Source organism: Ambystoma mexicanum, chromosome 1p (assembly GCF_040938575.1).
Source record: "Ambystoma mexicanum isolate Mex_15411 chromosome 1p, UKY_AmexF1_1, whole genome shotgun sequence".
In the NCBI taxonomy this organism is placed as follows: Eukaryota; Metazoa; Chordata; class Amphibia; order Caudata; family Ambystomatidae; genus Ambystoma; species Ambystoma mexicanum.
This window is the reverse complement of record NC_090921.1, coordinates 1,130,000,867-1,130,022,107: the sequence shown is the minus strand read 5'-3', so window position 1 is coordinate 1,130,022,107 and position 21,241 is coordinate 1,130,000,867. Positions and strand designations below refer to the sequence as shown.

At 46.3% G+C, this 21,241-nt stretch overlaps 1 protein-coding gene across 1 annotated transcript in view; it reads left to right on the top strand.

The window, feature by feature from the left end:
• Positions 1-21,241, top strand: part of LOC138449643 (cholesteryl ester transfer protein-like) — a 204,189-nt gene that overhangs the window by 142,693 nt on the left and 40,255 nt on the right. Inside the window, exon 11 of the mRNA XM_069604785.1 lies at positions 7,818-7,985. Coding sequence (XP_069460886.1) covers positions 7,818-7,985 — 168 coding nt within the window. The remainder of the gene's footprint in view (positions 1-7,817; positions 7,986-21,241) is intronic.

Genomic DNA, 21,241 nt, shown 5'->3' with positions numbered 1-21,241 from the left:
CTCCATCAATCTTCAAAGAGCCAACACTTAGACTCCAAGATAAACAGAGACTTCAGAACCTTAACCAAAAAGGCCATTGCCAGCAAGAGTATTTGTCAGCAGGCCTCAAAATATTTTTGCAACTGAACTCTTCAGACAGCCGGGCGAGCCGTCTGAATTTTGCCAAGAACTTTTGCAAGAACCCGGTGACAGAAATATCCAAAGAGAAGGCAGGACCCGACCCAGAGAACCGGTGCCTAGCAGAGACCAGGCCATTGTATCCAGAGTGCTGACCCCGATGCTGTGAGCAGTTCCAGAGGCCAGGCGCTGTGAGCAGAACCCGGGAAGACCTGACCAGACTGAAGTCCGTGACCAAGTCGCTTTCCGGTTCAAAATCTCTTGTGAGTACTCAGCAAAACTCAGAACACCTCTCTTAGTTAAAATCATATAATTCAATCTATTTAACCTAAGTAGAACTGCCTCCTAGCTGTCACCTGTCATTTTAGCTGCAAAATCTGCCACTTGTCATTTTGAGCTTTTAAAATTTGCAAAACCAAAAACGACCTCTATTAAATCGGTCATAACTCTGTAACCGTTTGGGCTAGAGACTTGCAGTAACTTTTATCTGAAAGCTTAGAATCGTGGCTTTCCTATGAACCTAGAACCGCATTCCTACCCCTTATAGTTTTACCGCAATCGCGGAACACGCATTCGCGAATTTTACCGCGATTTGCAAATTTCTTCACATGTAAAAACTGCTGCTGCTTGCCTTCCATTTGCCAGAAATTCGTTTAACCTGCTAACTATCCCTGAATCATTGCTAGTGTGAGCCTGGAATAATATTAACTAGATACCACTCACCCTGAACCTCTGAAAGGGAATTAAAAGCATTTCCAGCATATTTCTCATCCATTGCTAGCACATATCAAAGCATTTTGCCTGTGTTTTCAAAACTCCTATCTGTTTTCTTTAAGCTTGCTGGGGTGAACTGAATTACAGTTGATTGCATTTCTGAGAACTGTGTGCTTCCTTCCATTTCCTTGCATTGCATCAAGGGGGGGAGGGGATTGCCAGAGAAAAGTGATTACATTGTTTTGTTGAAATCATATTGGGTATTTTCTATACTGCATTTCATTCATTCAACATTCCATCCATTTGAACTCTATAAAGCATTCTCTACCACATTATACTTCTGTACCTATTTACCAGTGTGCTACCTTATCCATTTCATGTCAACTCCTTATTGATTATAGAGAAGCGTGTTAGTGCCAGATTCTCCGTTGTTAATCTTTATCATATCAGATTAAGTGTGCTATTCAATTATTAATTTATTATAAGGTGTGATATATACATCTCTTGTTTAAATTATCAAATAAACCTTTTAACTTGCAAAACAGAACTACTTCTTGGCTCAGTGGTGTCAGGGGGATTCCAAGAGAGGGGTGTTATATAGGGGTAGTCATCCAGAACGCATGAACTGGACATAAAGATATATCAATAAGGGTTTTCATTCAGTATTATAGACTAGGCGTTGACTTAGCTGTAGTGTTGAATTGAATCCTCTTACAGTGCCAACTTTACTCCTTGTTTCAAGACAATTTTAACAGGCTCAATTTGTAAAACACCGACATCATTGTCATCAATCGCCCATAAACACTCCAGAACGTTACTAAATTCCGGCGGCAAATGTCTAATCAGAAACTGTGAGGCAGAAAATTGCTGTGGTGAAATCATCAAATGCACTTCATCCGAAGAACAATGAATTACCGCATTTAATTCCTTCAACAGATTCAACCCCAACAAATACTCTCCACAGTTCGTTGTCAAAAGAAATGGACAGTGATCCGTGAATGGACCCAGTGAAATTGGTACCAGCAAAGAAACCGGACTAACCACTGACGTACCAGAAAACCCTACAGAAACATTAGTTTGCCCTCACAGTGGAATGTCTGGAACCCGTGAATGATCAATGGAACACTTCTGTGCTCCTGTATCTATCAAAAATAGATGTTTCCTATTTCCCACTATCATTTCAATGTAGGGACCTTTCTGATTAACGGGAATAGGCGTTGGTTCCAAACCCTGCTTCGGGCAATCCTAGCGAAACAATATATCATCAAAGGGAAGGTCTTCAGAGAGATGAGCAGTAGAAGGATGATCGAAAATGTTTCTATTATCCATACTTGGTTGCTGATTATCTTGCGAAAAAGACTGAGGATTCTGAGAAAACTGGCTTCTACCAGGACCCCCCGCCCCAGGGCGGCCTCTGGATCATCTACCCATGATACCAAATGTGTTATTTGACCTCTGCTGGAGGATCGGGCATTGTGCTCGCCAATGAACCTCTTGTCTGCAATAAGCACATTGGTTTGCGTGCACAGGACCCAACGACACATTACCTTGTGGAACATATTGTCCCCTAAACTGTGTACTACCCTCTCTAGGACCTCTGACAATCTGTTGCAACAACACCTTACTTTTCAAGTCTCCCTTTTTCTTTTCAATCCTTTCCTTCTCATTATTGACTCGGTTTTCATAATACTGAGCCATATGCAACACTTCAGACTGAGACTTAGCTTGCCAAGGGCTCTCAGAAGTCATAATTTGCGACTGGATGTCAGGTAACAATCCACGCACAAATGTGTCTACAAATAATCGTTTTCCAGACTCTGTGCTTAAATCTTGTCCACTGAAATCTGAAAATACTTGCTCAAACCGATTAAAGAATTCGGTAGCACCCTCAGACTTTCCCTGGACACAAGCAGTAAGTTTGTCCCAAACAATCCTTCTCTCAGGAATTAAGGCTTTCAGTTTTGTCACTATTCTATCAGGCAAAGTCAGTATTACCTGCGGTGGTCTCTCACCAGCTTTCCTTTCTCTATCTTGCCTAACTAAATTATCCCATGTGTCCCCTAACCCTGGTACATCATCTACTGTCCTAATCTGCTTCCAAAAATCGGCGGGTAGGAGCACGGGAAACAACAAGTCTATATCACCCAGAGTGAACACTGACGACTGCAAGACAGATTCCCTTTCTTTATAAAAGCCTCTCGGATTCTTTCAAATATCTGGGATAGATTGCCGAATGGTATTCACGTCCTGTCTTGAGAACGGGACGTGAACAAACTGCGATACATAATGTGCATCAATGTCCTAGGCGGCTACACCCGTTGCTGCGTTAGCCGGGATCTCAACTTTAGGGACAAATGTCGGAGGAACCTCTCTCATGGGCAACTGAGAAGTAGGCAACTCTGAACGCTTACCGAGCAAAAATAGCGCCCAAACTATCACCATCTATTTCTTCATTCCGTAACTTTTCTAACTCCCTCCTATACTCAAAAACCCTCTCGACTTGCTCAAATACTTTCTCCGCAGTATCTCTTGAATATGCTAAAACACTCAGATCCCTCAACCCTTGTGGGAGATCTACATCATTCAGTCTGTTCCACATTACAGATAAATGAATTCCCAGTCCTTCAATAAAAACATTTTTCTCAGGAAAACTTTCTAGATTAGAGAGTGTAGAAAAAACATCAGATTATTCACCTTTCTCCATGCACTGTCTAGCCCATGCATTCAAATCTCACTTTCTTTCCTAAGACACTGTATTGTGATTAAAACTTTTTGATTCCGCCCCCTTATCAACCACAAGTGGAACAGAACCACTCGGAAGAGAATGAGTAGACAAATCTTGTACAATAGGTAACGAGGATGCTAATACTGGCGAAAGAGACAAATCTACCAAACCTATGGCAGCAGGCAAAGGCTGAGGGACAGTTGGAGGAGCAACAATAGGAGGAGCAATAACTGGAGGAAGAGGAGCAATAGGAGAAATGATAGGAAGAGCAGGAATTGCTACGGGAGGAGGAACAACAGCAGGAAGAGGTAAAGCAACAGGAATAGGTTAATTTAAAAGTTTGTCAATTAATTCATCAGATACATGAAAATCTTTAGACAGGTATATCTTCTGGATGCCAAGTTGAAAGGCCATGTCCATATTTCTAACTGACTGTTTTTTGTTGATCATACAATAACACTTTCTCTGCCTTTGGCATATGTCAGCACGCATGTTTCTCTCTACTTTTAAGTTGCTGCATAGCTTCTTTTTTCCAATTTTGCAATACATCAAATGCTGCAGGTCTAGCTTTTTTCTTTAACAATATAGATTCTAAATATTCTATACGAGGAATCTCAAAGCTCCCATTGATTGGACACAGAAGTTTGGAAGCATGTCTAGTTTGTCTGTGCCAAATATCATACAACACTGTACTACCAATGCCGTTCTTACAATACATATTACATGCCGGCGACCCCTCCTGTGGTGCCGGACGGCCAGATTCCAAAGATTGTCTCTGTCTCTGCGGAATAATGCCCTGAAACAGGCAGACAATTTCTCAGGCATATCAGATTTCTGGTGTTACCTGATCAATAATTGTTCTTGCGAGGACAATGCGTCAAATCACATATCAGGATACTTAGGAATCGGTGCACGACTCACCTGATCAAAGAACTAAGGGAGGTCCGGTCGGATTACTAAGGACAACAAAGGACCCTCGTGGTTGGTGATTTCAACAAAACTGCCCGCCTCGATATATGGACCCTCGTCAAGATGTGTCTCGGACCGCAAGCTCACTGTCCAGGGATCGGGTCGTGCAGTACTGTTGAGGTATCGCGTCTCATCCAAGAAGGGGCCCCCTTTCTCACTGTCCGATCCCGGTTCCGATAGCCATGTCAACACTTCAACGAGATGGCATCAATCTTGAGGGTCCCTATTCGGGCGCCATCTGTAAAACAAGGAAATATCGAGGCTGAGTATCACAAAATGAAATACACCAAACACGGGCTATAAAGATTCACAGATCTTTATTCTACTGTACAGTTTACAAAGAAGCATAGAAACAGATAGCTATCTGGCTCTCAGCAGCCCGCACTGACTACCAGCCCGTCAGAGAGAGGAGAGAGAGTGCTGGACATCTAGACATTCCTGTTTTTATACACTTTTGGCAACATTGTCCAGCCCCTCTACATGTTAATAATCTGCCGTCTAGAGTTTGTGCCAAGTTCACATACAGCATATACAATAATATGCAGAAGGATTAAATGAGTTTGCATTTCCATCAAGTTACAATGGTGATGTATATTCTCGGATCCCACAGTAAGCCTTAGTCTATATCCCAACACAATGTAGTTCAGCCTGTGTCCACGCTTGGCATTTACGCATCATTGTCGCTGATGTATATTCGTGGATGAGGCTTGTTAGCGTAGACAATACTAGGACAACAGTTCATACACAGTACAAGGTCTCATTACCTAGTCTAAACAGTCGGCCCTCGGACAGTCTAACCTTTAACACAACTAAAAGGTCGGGAGGCTTGGTTGCAAGTTAGAAACACAGTACACCATTTTAGGACAGAGAATCATACGAACAGAAATCAAAATGGCGGATGATTCTAAAATGGCAGCAAAGTCGATCCAAAATCTGAACTTTGCCACACGGTTTTCTTTGCAGAGCGACTAGGCTTAGGCCAATATAAATCAAAAGGAGGCACAATATGATTTACCATTTAACACACCGAGCCTGTACACCAATCTCTCTCCTTGCCCCTTGCAAACCAGACTCTTCATTTCCTGCCCCCGTTCTCGTATACCCCCTCTGCCATGCAGATGACCAGTCCCTTTCCCGCTCACCTCTGTCCGACCTGCCATCGCCTGTCTGCGGTCTGACCTCCACTCCGATGCTCCTCATCTCTTTTCTTACTGGGCTCCTACTGCGGGGACAAAACATGTCACCAGTCTCACCCAGCCAATTATTCCCCCAACCTCTTGCCCCCAATCCCCCTGCTCCTGTCTTTCACAATCCCACCTAAAATCCCTTCTCTCATTCCCCCTCCTCCTTAACTCCCTATAACCATCCTCCCACTGCCCCACATATTCCTCAATCCCTACTTCATCACCCCTGAAATACCATTGCTGATGCGAGCTCATGCTCGGGTTGCATAGATCCTCTTCTTGTGAGCCCGGGGCGTCCACTCCGTCACTCCTTTGGCGTCTTCTCGGCGGGGCCGCAGAAACCCTTTCCTGGTCCTCTCCTCTCGGGCGAAGTGTGCTCTCCTCCACCCTGTGATCCTCATCGCTAGGGGCCGTGCTGCGCCCTCTAGACTGTCCTTGCGCCGACCGAGGAGGGGCCGTTCTTAAACCCTCTCCAAATTCATCCTCTGGAACAGAAGGGGCTGCGCTGCGCCCTCCACCCAAACTCCTCCTAACTGGGGGGGCGTTCCGCACCCCTCCCTAATCTCACTAATTGATGGGGACCTCTCTCTCCTTCTCCCACCTGCACTCTTCCGCAGGTATTTACCCCCTTTGCCCCTCTGCTCTGTCACCCCAATCTGAATTCCATCACCCCCATCATCGCGGCTCCCTTGACCTATCCCTTTTTGAACACTCCTAACATCCCCCTCATCCCCCTGGTCATTATTAACCCCATCCCCATCTGGCTCCCCACCCAAAAGCATTTCTTCCCTGGATGCTCTCCTGCTAATTTACCTCCTCATCTTCCTTCCCCTGGGTTCCCCTACCTCCCCCCTAACAGCTGCACGGGTTCAAGCCACCACTGCCGCAAGAGCCCCGTCTGCCGCTGCTCTGCAGTGCAGCCTTCCTCTACCCACCTCCGCCTTTCCCGTAACCTCAACCACTGCACCCTCATGTCCCAACCGTCGCCTGCTTCCCGAACCTTCCCAGCCCCTTAAATCCCCCCCAGTGGGAACTCTGCATGCAGGCAATCTCGCTGGCCTGTGCAGTGCCAAAGAAAATCCCGGGGGAAACGCTTCGCGTTCCCTCCCGGTGCTCCCCTTCTCATGGCAGTTTGTTCTACATTATACATGATAGGTTATTTATAACGTGCTTAATACCCAGAGGTTTCTGAGCGCGGACCCGGGAATCGAACCTGTGGTGCTCTGTGTCGTCTTGCTTCCAAGGTGAGCACATTGCCTCTGAGCTATCCTCCCAGGAATTTGGAGAGCTTTGTCTCTACGTTGAGAATGTTCTTGGATGAAGCCCTCTTCGGCTTTGCTGCTATGTCACATCTACTCTTCAGCATATGTTTTGAATTGGCAGGTCACAGCTAACTACCTCAATTTGACTATGCAGTCATCATCTGTTCACCCTGTTGCTGCTCACTTGTGTAAAGCTTACTTTTTTGTGACACAACCTTTTACAAGTTCTTAAACATTTTCCTCAGCCTTCTAATTGCCTCGTTAAAGTCATCAGCAGCGTTATCTTCCTCAAGGGGCCTAGAGAGGGTTATGCTGCAGGCCGCTAAAAATGTGTTGGCCCTCTCCCCCAAGTGCATTCAAAGGTTGGCCGGGACTGAGGGAGGTGGGTGAGTGGCTCCTTACATGATGCATGAGGAATACGGGGTCATCGTTGGTTAGTAAGCTCGAATGATGGGATGCTCTACAACAATCGTCATGACCTGCAGCCATCAGGCAAATAAATCACATGGAATTGAGACCAGTAATGATTGGCCTTTATTTACACAGCCCTCTGAAATGAATCAACAATTCATTATGTGCATGTGATTTAAGACGGAGTGGCTGTGGAGTCCAGTCTCTGCCTGCTCAATGCTCAGTCAGGCCCTGCGCATGCTGCACCCCCCACGCCCCCCCCACGCATGTGTGGACCCAAGTCACCCTGGCCCCAAAGCGCCATGTCATTGCTGACATGATGTGGATGCCCACAAGGGGATGTGTCGGCTCACCACAAAGCCCTTCCTCAGGTTGCCATAAAAATTACTTGCTGATGCCGGTTTGCATTTTAATGTGTATGACTTTCTCCTTCAGGTTTTCAAAGGTGCTCCGCTCAAAGACTGCCTTGCTAAAGCCTGGAGCCTCACTCCTCCGCAAATTACACTTTCATCTGAAGGAACGGTGGTGAAATCACACGTGGCGGCAGAATTCAGTGTCCCCTCTCGTGAAGAAGACTCTGCTGTGGCTTTCTATTTTGAAACGGTAAGTGCGTGTGCTACACGTCTGTGTTCTTATCAGTGTATAGTGCTCTGTGTTGAGCCTGTGGGCTAATGAGTCCTAGTCAGAAGGGCAGGGTTGCTCAGTGCAGTTGATGGAACCCATCTCACGCTCTGACCTTTGTAATTCAAGCAATATTGATGCATGGTCTCTCTATGTTTCAAAAGGTATGTAGATACATGTTGTCCAGCATAATTTGGAACAACTATCACATTGAGGCATAATACCATGATATTTATGGCCACCATACTCAGCCTTTTTAAAGAATTATAACAAGTCGAATTTAATAGAATCACGGTTGACCTGTCGCTGAGCTTGTCAGCGGAATGTGTCCCACCAACATGATTGAACCTTACATTTTTTTTCTTTTTGTTTTGGTGTATTTTAGTTTTGCAACTTTTTACACAATACAAAATATACAACAGCACAATTTTACAAAATCAAACATAAAACCATTAAATCAATACCAGATTTAAAAAACGTATTACAGCAATATTCATATGCGCTTCCTTAAAGTCTAAAAGAAGTCTCTAAAAATTATCTGATGATAAAAAATTAGCATTCCATAAAAAATTGGTGAACGAGCAATATCGACACACCCTTTTCTCAATCAGGATTTTACCTCTTAATCCATTTGGTCTGATGTAAGTTTAATTAAAATCTTAATATACAGCTCCTGTGTTCTCGCGATGGATGCTTAATCAGATAAGTTGCAACAGTATTCAAAGTTCTAATAATACATTTAAAATTATGTTCAGCAGGAGGCCACCAGGGGGCGCAAGGATGATGAACGCTTGATTGTGTGCTCTTGGCCCACGAAGTCCGAAAATTGGAATGAGCCCCCACTTCTCGACCCCCCCCCCTAGAGGTAAATCAGTGTGGGCAGACTGGTGAAGACCCCCTCACCCCTGTCGTGCACAAACGTGGAAAATTGAAGACTGAGGAGCGGGGATTCAAGAAGCTATGCGGACAGTAACTTTCCCCACCCACAGCAACCAGTGAGAGCAGCATGAGAGGCCGGAATTCCTGTAGGAGGCCCAGCGGGAGGAACACACTGCACGCCAGGTGAGGAGCCTCACCCCTCGGCCCGGTGATACACAAGGGGGTAGCCCCTGCCCAGGCATAGGGCCCCCGCACAAAGAAGCCGTACAGATACCTTCTCCCCCTAGGGCATCAAACCGCTTCCCCCAGATGGCTGGGATGGGGGAGAACCCACCCCTTGGTGCCACCTGCAACCCGAGGGACAGCGGACGGAGCCAGCACACGGCAGCACTTCTTGGAGGACCACTCGCAGGCCGCACACGACTTCAGCAGCAGGATTGGGCTGTGGGGGGAGCAAGCCAGAGGCAGACGTGGCTAGAGGGAGGTGTGGGCCCCCCGGTTACGGGGCGTGTGCCCGCCTCCTGAAGACCGTGACCCACCAGGGAAAGCCGTCACTGGCCAGTACCCGGAAAGACAAGGCAAATGGCCCCACGCTTCACAGCGGGGCCTAGGAGGACAACACTGCAGGGCTCAGAGGGTCGAGCACCCACACGAGACACAGGGGCCTGAGGAACAGGAGTCAGACTCGGACCCCTAAACAGCACATGGGGGCCCCCCGACAGCCCACACTCACCATCGGACCCAGGAGGGGGCAACCAAAATAAACCAGGGGCCCCTTGGGTATGGAGACCCGGTGAGCGGGTATAATACCCCCAGGGCCTAAGGAAGTGTGGGCTCCCGTTATCAGGGTGTGTGCCAGCCTTCTGTACTCAGTGGCCCAACAAAAACGACCATATTCAAAAGGTGAGGGTGGACAACCACCCAGGCTGTGCTTCTCTCAGGATATACATGCTGCACAGGAGTGAAACGGAGCAATGGGCCCAGTCACAGAAGTACACAGTAGGTGCTGCGGGAGGCGATGACCCCCTAGCCTCGATGCACCAACAGGACATGAGTAGGGATGTTCACAGGGGGGCAGGTTGGGATCCCTCGGTGACGAGGGAGACCAACCCCCTGCCCACAGGGGTGCTGGACTTGCGCACTGCCTGGGACTCCCCTGCGTCTCCTTATGCCCACAACTGAAGTTAGGCCACACGAGTGAAGCCGCTCCACCCCCACCCCCAGGCTGGATTCAGCGAGACACCATCTGTGTGCACACACCAGGGTGAAGTGATACATGGACTGGTGTCGAGGCTCTCAGGCTACAAATACATCCCGAGGGTCGACACAAGGAGTGCGGATTGAACAGGGACCATGGCAGGGAAGAAGGAAGACTCCATGGCTCCGAAAAAGGATGTGGCCTCAATAATGGACGAGATCAGGAGCATGAAAGCGGACATCGGTGGGAAGCTAGGTAAGATCACTCAGAGAATTGACAAGATGGATGAGAGACTCCAGGAGGGGGAGCACAATCAGTCCTCCCTCGATATAATAGTCACACAAATGGACGTGAGGATGAAAGAAATCGAACTCTGAGAAGCACAGATTGCCTTAAAAATTGACGACTTTGAGAACAGGGAGAGGAAGAACAACATCATAATTGTTGGGATACCGCAGAAAGAGAGGGAGACGGAGGGATACCTGAAGAGAAGCTTATGTGATATTACGAAACTTGTCTTTGGGACTATACCATAGATGAACCCAAAATTGAGAGGATGCATAGAGCAGGTGGCACCCCGGGGGCCCTAGATCCATTCTCGCCCGCTTCCACAACTATCCTAACAAGGTTAAGATCCTAGAGAAGGTGAAGAAGGGGGGACCCATCACCCTTGGTTACTCTAGAATTACTATTTTTCTGGATTTATCACCCCTGACCCTCGCCAAGAGAAGACTGTGTCATCCACTCACCAAGTGGCTTAACGCAAAAGATGTTCGATATAGATGGAGGTTTCCATTCTCCATCACATTTGAGATTAATGGAGAGAAATATAAACTGATCACGGAGGATGAGATGAACGGGGGGAAGAACAAACTTCTGGGAGGTACAGAGGACCCCACGGGATCGCAGGAGAGGAACACAGAGGACAGACAGTGGCAAGTGAAGGGTCCCAGAAGGAAACTTATCTCTGGTGCCAGGAAGTGCAGGAAACAAAACGCTTCCCCTGCAGCTGATACCTGACATGAGATGGCTGTGTTCAGTAACCACGAGTAAATGCCCCATGGTTGGGAGAGGGGGGGATATGAGGGAGGGGCTGGGTTGAGCTGTTGTACTCAAGATAGGTGTGGCCCCCAGATCCCTCTCTTTTGAGGTGGGGACTACAGAGTATATAATGATTAGAAAACTGAGCGACAGTGGGGCCAAGGTATTTGTTGGGGGATGGAGAGGGCTCAATGGTTAAATGGTCTCAGTTGAGACGACCCGAGTTGCAGGTTCGGTTGGTGGTTTGTTGCACCCTAGTATGGGTCGAGGGGGCAGACCGAGCACCAGGAGGGAATAGGAAGAGGGTTGGAGGGGGGGGTGGGAAGGGCAGGGGTTGTCGGGGGTGGTTGGCTCTTAAGCATTAGAAATTCTGGTTTGGGTCTTGACAGTGTTTACTTTCTTATACAATGGCGTAGTAAGTGGAGGAGAGGGGGCTCCCGCCATGGGGTGACCTGATGGTGACTAGGGAGGATGGGCTGAGAATGGGCTCCCTGAGGGTGGGTTCCTTGAATGTTAAGGGTCTGAACTCCCTGATAAAGAGATCCTTCGTGGCCAGGGAATTCTGTCGATAAGGGTTAGATAGCCACTTCCTCCAAGAGATGAAATTCATGAGGGGGGAAGAACGGAGGATTCCAAATGGCTCAGTGGGACACAAATTCTGGGGCTCGGGTCCCTGCAGGAAAGCAGGAGTGGGGGAGTGGGGGTTCTAATCTGCAAGACACTCAGGATGGTAGTAACAAAGGTTTGGTCAGATGTGGCGGGGAGGGCCCTCCTGATTTCAGGGCGTGTCTGGAAAGTGTCCTTCACGTTTGCCATGATTTATGCCCCTAACCAAGGCCAATTACGATTCATGAAGGGTACCCTCCCTAAGATCTTGAGCCAAAGCTTGGGGCACTTGGTTCTGGGAGGCGATTTTAATATCTGGGCAAACCCTGACATGGACAGGCAGATGTCGTGCAATAGAGAACAAGAGCCCCCGAGACAGGGTTATGGGGAGGTCTGGAAGTCTCTAGACTTATATGGGTTGCGAGATAGCTGGCGTCACCTGCACCCACAGGAGAGGGGCTACAAATTCTTTTCACCCCTGCACAGGTCATTCACGAGAATAGACAATTTGTTCATCTCTAGAGGCTTGTGGGACATCACCCAGGCATCCGAGATTCGTGCTATAGTATGGTCGGATCACTACCTGCTCACTTTGGACCTGGATTGGTTGGGAATGAACCGTAGGTGTTCCAGATGGAGATGTAACGAATATCTAATAAAGGACTCGGTGTTCAATGAGGAACTCCAGAAAGAAATCAGGGAATTCTTTATTGTAAACCACACAAGGGAAATGGCAAAACGGACACTATGGGAGTCTGGGAAGGCAACCAGGAGAAGGATACTGATTACGGAGGGAGCACCAAAAAAAGACAGCGTACCCTCTTTGAGTGAGGGCTGAGGGAAGAGGGTAGCAGACTCGATAAGCGGGCGCAATCATCACAGGAAGGCAAGGACGAATATCTAGCAGAGGCTAGGGGGAAGAGGGAAGAACTGCAACTCCTTGAAGAAGAGAAAATAATTCTGAACCTACAGTTCCTCAAGAAAAAATTCTACGAGAAAGAGGATACGGGTGATGCACTCTTGCAGCTGCAGGGACAGCAAGTGGAATGGTGGGTCTCTGAAGATATGGGGAAATATAATGTACAGGTGTCCTCAACGGAGCAGATACAAGACACCTTTGCCTCTTTTTATGAGGCCCTGTACAAATCTGAGTCTAGACACGGGACGGGAAGCATATTTGGCAGACATCCCCTTGCCCAAACTGTCAGGAGCTGAATCGAGGGTCTTGGAGGCACCTATAATGGAGACAGAGATTAGTAGGGCAGTTGGACGGATCCCGCTGGGTAAGGCACCAGGCGAGGATAGGTTCTCGGCGGGATTCTACCAGTCATTTCTCTGAGTTCTGTTGCCTTTTATGATAGAACTCTTCAACGACATTCTCGAGACAGGTGTAGCCTCTGAGTCCTTCTCCCAGGTACTCACTACTGTGATACCCAAGGAGGTTAAGGATCCTAGGACATGTGGGGCGTACCGCCCCAATTCCCTTCTCAACACTGATGCCAAAATATATGCCAGGGTTCTCACAGCCAGATTGGAGGAATACATGGCCCGGCAGATGCACCCTGATCAGGTGGGCTTCATTAAAGGCCGGCAGGTTGCGGACACAATGAGAAAATCCTTGCACCTATTGAACGAGGCCAACAGACTAGCAGGTGACCCCGTCTTCCTCTCAGTGGATGCAGAGAAGGCGTTCGATAGGATAGAGTGGGACTTTTTGAAGCACTACTGGTTAAGTGCGCTATGGAGGAAAGGTTCCTGCGGGGGATCATGTTGGTGTGCTCCTCTCCCAGGACATGTGTTAATGTTAATGGAGGTTATTCACCATGCTTCGGCCTGGGGAGGGGAACCAGACAGGGTTGCCCCTCTCCCCAATTCTGTTTGCACTGCCTCTTGAACCACTCGCACGTAAGATCAGAGGGGAGCCTCAAATCGAGGGGGTTCAGTATAGGAGGGCATGAATACAAGGTAACATTGTTTGCGGATGACATGTTGCTACATGTCATGAATCCACTGGGATCCTTACTGGTAGCGGTCCAACTGATCAAACTGGTACCATATCAGGGATTAAGATCAATAGGTCCAAATCGGTCCTCCTCCCCTTGGACAAGAAAGAGGATGGCAATAGGGCCAGATTCGCAGTCAGCCGGGGACCACTTAGATACTTATGGATTAATGTTACCAGTGACTTAGGAGATCTGTTCGAAGCTAACTTCAAGCCGCTGCGGGGCAGGCTAAAGGAGGATTTAGAGAAGTGGGGTAAACTCAGTCTCGTGGCTGGGGCACCTTAATGCCCTCGAAATGGTCCTCCTTCCCAAGTTGCTCTACCTGTTCCAAAAGCTTCCAATCCAGATACCGGACCCGTATTTCTGGGAAATCAAGGGGTAGAGCAGGTTGATGTTTCTCAGGACATTCTCGTCCTTCCAAAAGAAAAGGGAGGCGTGGGTATGCCCGATGTGAAACTTTACTATAGGGCCACCCAGCTTAGAGTCCTGATACCCCATCTAAGGGCACAGCTGGACCTGCAATGGGTTGCTCTACACAATTTGCACATGTGGCCAGTTACGGTTGAGGAATGGCTGTGGGTCCCGAAACATAAGATACCATGTAGAATATGGGAACACCTTATTGTGGGTATGGTCTGGCATATCTGGAAGCCGGGCACAGAAATTAAGGGAGTGATGACCTCGCCCTCGCCGCTGGGACACATTTGGATGCTGGGAATCGGGGACTCCATACACAGCCCTGACAGATTCCAGTCCTGGAATGAGGCAGGTTTAGAAACAATTGGACAGCTCTGGTGGGATGGCAGATTCATCAGTATCTCAGAACTCGAGGAGGCCCTGGGCATAGGCAAACCCTCGGTCTTCCTATATCTCCAACTCAAAGGGGTGATGGCAAGGGAGGTTTGGAAGAAGCAGACCCAGAGAGACCTTACACCTTTCGAAAAGCTCCTAGATACTAGACCCGAGGAGAGGGGGCTGATCTCAGCCATATATGGGGCCCTGGTGGAAATGTCAAAGGGATCCATGGAAAAGCTGAGGGAACAGTGGGGGGAGATATGGAGGGAGGGCTGGACCCACGTCTATGGGATAAACACTGCAGGGGAGCCTCTCAGTCTTCGATCTCCACCCAATATAAACTCCATGCCATCAAGCTGCTACAAAGGTGGCAATATGACCCAGTCAGACTCTCCAAGAAGTACCAGGATGTCAGCCCTTTCTGATGGCATGAATGTGGGTCCAAGGCGGGCTACTGGCACATGTGGTGGGGGTGCCCTAAGGTGCAATTCTACTGAGAGAATATCCTGGCCTGGATTAAGGAGCTTGATGGGATCACTAGAATCAAAGCCCCGTTGCTAGTCCTGTTCGGTCTGGAGGAAGTGGACAGTGAACTTCTTCAACCTCCCCTCTCCCCCACATTGCAGCAAGCCTGTTACTAGAGGCCAGGGCATGTATATCAACCTGCTGGAAAAACGTGTACACACCAGTAAAAAACGAGTGGATAAATGTGGCCAAAAATATGTACGTTATGGAACGAATAATGGCGGGGCTCCATGGGGGTCGGGGGGCAGTGGAACAGGAGTGGGGGGAATTTGTCAATAGGTATATGCCATGGGCTGCAACTGGAGCAGATTAACCAGCAGGAGGACTACCATGAGAAAACCTGGTTGCTTGGGGGAATATCTAGCGTACCTGAATGAGGGGCCAAAAGGAGGAGTGGAGCGAGAGACACCACTTGAAAGGGCCCCAGTCATTAACGGTCCTTGAACATATCGGACACAGTCTTGGTTCAGCCCGCAAGTGGACTTACAAAGGGAAAAGAGTCAACCACAGAGGGGGAGTGAGTGGGTAGAGCGAGGGGGGGTGGGAGGACTTTTCAAAGTGTAATGTTTGTTTTAGGCCAAAGAAGGCACAGCTAATTTGTGGTTCTTCTAATGTTCCGATCTTCATGGTAATGATTTAGTTTTTTCATTTCAATGGTCTGTTGTACTGTTTGGAAAACCATTAATAAAGCCGAATTTGAAAGAAAAAAAAAATGATGTTCAAACACATGGTAGCTCATTATTCTTTAATGATTCGCAATCCAGTCTGCTTCAAAACATTTATTTTTTGTGGCATTAAGATGGAGACTTAGCTGCTCCTCTGATGACCCAGTGCTAGTTATTAAAGAAATGCACGTAGTCTGCCATTGCTGTAATTCTTTGGAAAAGATACCCGCAAATGCATCTCTTAGCTTCACAAATAATCTACCTGGAGGAGGAACCAAAAGCTTGTTGTATAATTGCAAAAGTCTCCAACTGGAGCGGCCCTGGAATGAGACATGGCCCAATTCATGCCTAATAGCAGCTGTCAGTACACATTGTGACAGTACTAAAACTTTCCGCCATAAAGAGGCCTTCAAATTTGTTCAGTCTATATTCAGGTCAGACAACTCTGAGCCATACAACAATTTTGGCCCCAGTTTTTGATTATAAAACCGTAACAGTGGTGTCAAGGAAAATCTACCAAATGTGTTATCAATCTGGCAGAGATGAACCACTGGTGGCAGGAACTCTGCTTTTGCAGCACTATTGAAGACCTCTTTAACCATAGACGAATAAAAAGTACCTATTTAGTAGCTCCAATTAAATGTCCTACTTAGAGTACTTCTCCTTGACGGTTTAAAGATCATGATTTTCAACTTGTTAGATTTAATAGTCAATCCCAAGATCCTCGTTCAAGGATGCTTATGATCTCTGTAAACCTATCGGTGTGTAATCGCACATAACAATGTCATATGCATAGACCAGATGTACACAAATATGACCCAATTTGAGAGGGTTTGCCATCACACTCGACAAGGTCTGGCCTAAGTCACAGATGTACATATGAAATAAGAAAGGTGCCAAACACACCATTGGCATAAGCCACATGTGATGCTGATCCAACTGGAGAAAGAGCCATCATGGTCCAGTCTAACCTAAACCTTTGCCTCATGATGTAGTGCCTCCAAAATTGCAACCAAAACAGGAGGACAACCCATAGCCAGCATGTCCTGCCAATGTTTGACTCAGACTACATAATCAAACGCCTGCGTCCAGTGCTTAATTTGTGGGGCTGTTTGCCAGGGCTCAGCCCAGGCACTTATTTCTGAGCACCGAGACTTATTTTCTCAGACTCTGTCTGATTATGATGGTAGTTGACACACAGCAAGGGGACACTGTGTGCACCTGGCACAGCCTCTTCATCCTGGGCCGGTTCATTGTTAATCCTGAACCTAATGACCCAAATGAGTAGGACAGTGCTAGTTTTCATGGATAACAATACGTTGGAAGGTGACAGTGCTGGGTGCTCCAGTCATCCTGCATGACAATGGTGCAGGTCTGCCACTGCAGTGTGGGTTGACAATAAGAGGACAGTCACCAGCGAGTAGCACCAACACAGGGGCAAAGCCAGGAAAAAGGCAACTGCCTAAAAGGAGTGTTTGCCAGGACCACTAAACTTTACAGAAATATTTTGCTGCACTGTTTGACAGTCAAGTTCAGCAGTTCAGGAATGATTTTTCCTGCATTTGTCAATTAATTTACCATAGGAGGAAAGCGTGGTTACTGTTTTCCAAGGATACATTGTCAACATGTTCCACTTGTCACCTATTGAATCCAAGCAAAATGTTAATGATGATGTGATTAAAGATTCACTCAAACATTTGCCTTAAACTAGTATGTTATGTTATTTTATTTCCATTGGTATCTATAAATTGCACATCTGCCATGGGTTGTGCATCCATCACCCGCAATAGCCTGTGAGAGTCGCAGGTTTTGCCCTAAATATGCTGACACTTTGGGGCACAGTCGTGGATGGTGGCACCCGTGGGCCGGGAGTTGCCTGCCTGGATTTGTCCCAGATGTGCTAGAAAATATTTGGGCCCTTCTACATATTATTTTACAAATTAAGCACTGCCTGTGTCAAATACAAGAAAACCACATAAACCGATCTTTTGGTCAAACTGACCTTCTTAGACAAAAGATGAAAATCAGGCAGTTTGAAGATGCTCCGACTCCCTTTTTAAATCCCTTTTTAAATACAGATTGGAAGTAATCACTGCAATAGGCCTTATACACCCAACTTTGCAGCTTCCTCAAGATCATAGTCGCAAAAATCATGTTAGATTAATCCAGGAGATTAATTGGGTGGTAATTAGACAGCTGGGATCAAGATGATTATTGCCTCTCTCCAGTAAGGTGGAATTATCTGCTTGGTCAGTATATTGTGAAATAAGCCCTAGTATACATTGGCCATACAATGTGTCCCACCGACATGACTGAACCGTATACCATGTTGTGTTTCTTTCCAAGGGTTTTGGCCTAGTTTCATGAATGGGAGTACCTACCAGTGTATACTGTAAATATTGACTGACACTTAAACCTTTTTTAGAGGTGAATATTACACATACAAATCCACATGGTGTAATGATGTTGAAAGCGCAGAGCTACAAGACTTTGGGCTACATTAATCAAAATGTAGGCAGCATGAATCAAATGTCAATACATGCATTTAAAATGATTATTAAAGGTAAATATAGGACAGACACCTGTACACACATTTCTAGCAAAATAAACTCATCTTGGAACAAAAACTATATTCCAAAATATCTACCTCCAGGATGAAGGCTGTCAGCAGGTTAATTAATTGAAATTAAGTTGAGAAACGTTTCCCACTTCAGTGGGATGGTCAGTTAAACACTAATCTAGAAGATGCTGATAACAAGTTGCACAGTTATAAGCCGATCAGCAGATAAGCTTCTTGATTGGAGGAAAAGGATGTTGACAGAGAAAAGGGTATGTGCAGGTGGAGCAGATATTGGAGCATAAAGATTCCCCTAAATGGGGCATTACTATTTGTATCATTCTCAAGTTATAGAAATAACTTGCTTGATATCCCAAACGTTTAGTAAAACATAACAATAACTGGTTTACATTCATTAAGTTGTCATCTTGTAGACCTTATTCTGTAAGCGTACACTCAATTTAACTAGTAACTGTCTAAATGCGGGCAACTCTAAATGCCCATGAAATATATAAATGTTCATCTGTATTGCATCTCTTGACTCCTATTTACTTTTACTTCTTTATCGGGCTAAGCATGATTATATAAGTTACAGCATGAATGGCTTCCCGCTTTCCAATCAGGTGCTATTAGCTTCTGTAATGTGTATCTATGAGTTCTCTAGGGCTATAATTAATTCTACAGTGTGTTGTATTACTAGCAGTTGTTTACTTGCACAATGCAAGTTGTATGTAAATATTGTTAACTTTTTCTTTATTTGTTTTTTAAATAAACATTTCTTTAAACATGCATTGTTTTGACCATTAACTATGAAATATGCAAGATCCTTTTAGCGATTCGGAACTAAAGAAATTACTAATCATTTTTAATCCATACACTGTTATTTCATTCATATCTTTACATGTTCCGTAAACTGAATTGCAAATCTGATCTTCTTTGTTTGAACTCATACTATTTGTTGATTTTTTTTTTAATGATCTAGTAAAATAAAAATACAAAAAGTGAATTCTAGTGCTCCAGCCCTTCATACATAAGAAGGGGGTCCAGATGTCATTGAAAGTGAGTTTAACACCCTTCAACCTCCCATGTGTTTTTAGATAGCCCTTTCAAATGTCAAGATAGTCATCTATTTTGGGGTCACAAGAGCCTAGCACATCAAACTGTTAAACAGAACATATTGGTCACATGTTAGATGGATCATAAAGGTTTGACTGACACAGATCCATGCGGGAGAGGGAATAACTTGAGGGGCTCACTTTTGCATCTAATTCGGATATGTCTCTGGACCCTAGATTTATGGAAGAGAGTTTCCGAGAGAATCCATCTGGTTCTGAAGGTGGATATCCTACTGAAGCAGTCCATATCCAAACCTGCTGGTGGCAAGGCTCTCCAAAAGATTAGCAAACCTAAGAAAGTCTGTCTGTTTGGGGGCGGGGGCAAACACTACTAAACATGGCAAGATTCGGTGTAAATCTATCCACAAATCCCAAATCTATCACAGTAAGGCACCACTGTATCTAACGCATCCATTACCGCGAGGAGCGCAGACACTTTAACAACAGGCTTCGCTCCCAGAGACCATAGGCATCAATAAATAGCCTGAGTGTCCCGATTCACACGAGTCCTCTCATGACCCCAAGAGTCCGGCAACCATAACAGGACTCCAGCACAGCGTCCTAGCTGCACCACAGCAGACCATTTCCTTTACGGACAGAACCTTTATTAAGAGACCATCCTGATGAAGGCCACTACCACCTCGGGCTTAATCCCATCCCAGCTTGGCCGAAACACTGTTGTGTCGATTTTCTGTGGCACAACCCCTGTGTATATGTGTTTGTAAAATAGTGTTGTGTTCACTTTTGTTGTTCTAGTACCCCCGGACCTATCACAGTCCTGGGCCGCACACTGTTGACACCCTCTGTCATCACCTACCTGTACTGTATACTCTTGCATTCCTGTGAAAATTGATCCTCCGCAAGAAAAGAGGACGATACTCACTTGTATTTCGCAAAAAAAGAAATATCTGTCCACCTAACCTTTCGTGCTTATCGAAAGTTTTGTAAATGTTTAAAAATACTCATCTGTGCAAAATCTTTTTGAAGGCAAAATAAAAGAGCTTCAAAAACTTGACAGCTGCTTTCGGATCTCTCACCCTGATTTCTATCTATTTACCTACAAGCACCCTCCTGGGCATATCAGGGCTTCGCCAGGCGCCCTTTACCATCTCCTGCACCACCCATATTAACTTGCTTCATGCCTCTCTTCTCTTCCCCCACAAGACTTGCTTCCAAGGGTAAGACTGCTGTTTGCACCCTCTTGTTCTCCATACGTTGCCTAGTGACTGTCATAACCCTGCCGGTGAAATGGCCTGCCCACTCCAGATTGATATATCCCCCTGTCCCACTTTCCTTCTCCACACCTGTGCGATACGACGCTGCTCATTTACTTGCCTACAACATATGGTTTTGACTCAGATCCCTGTCCTGAAGCCTCTCACTGCATGTATCTCTGCGTCTTGTTCTTTATTTGGCCTGTGTTGTCTGCTCTTTTACCCACCTTGCTATCCACGCTATTCTTGCACAGATCTTTGTCTATAGTTCGTGTTCATGTATGAATACCATGCACCCGCCTGCACCACGAGCCAATTACTCTGCTGGTCTTTGCACTGTTTGCATGCACGTACCAGCTCCTGCGCAATGATGGAAGGCTGTGCCAGTATGTTTGCTTACTTACTTGGACCACCTAATGTAACGGCACCTTTTTCTGGTCTCTTTGCTTGTTACGTTGTCTGTTGTTCCCCCAGCACCTTGTGGTGTGGCAGTCCATTGCTGCTTCTACCGACTTGTTCTTGCATTATTTTATTTAGCCCTCCCACCATTATTTGAAGCTCTCCCTTATTGTGCACCCACTCCAAAGTGGCTAGTCATTGCTGCCTGTGCTTGCTTAATCCTGCTTACTTATTATTACTT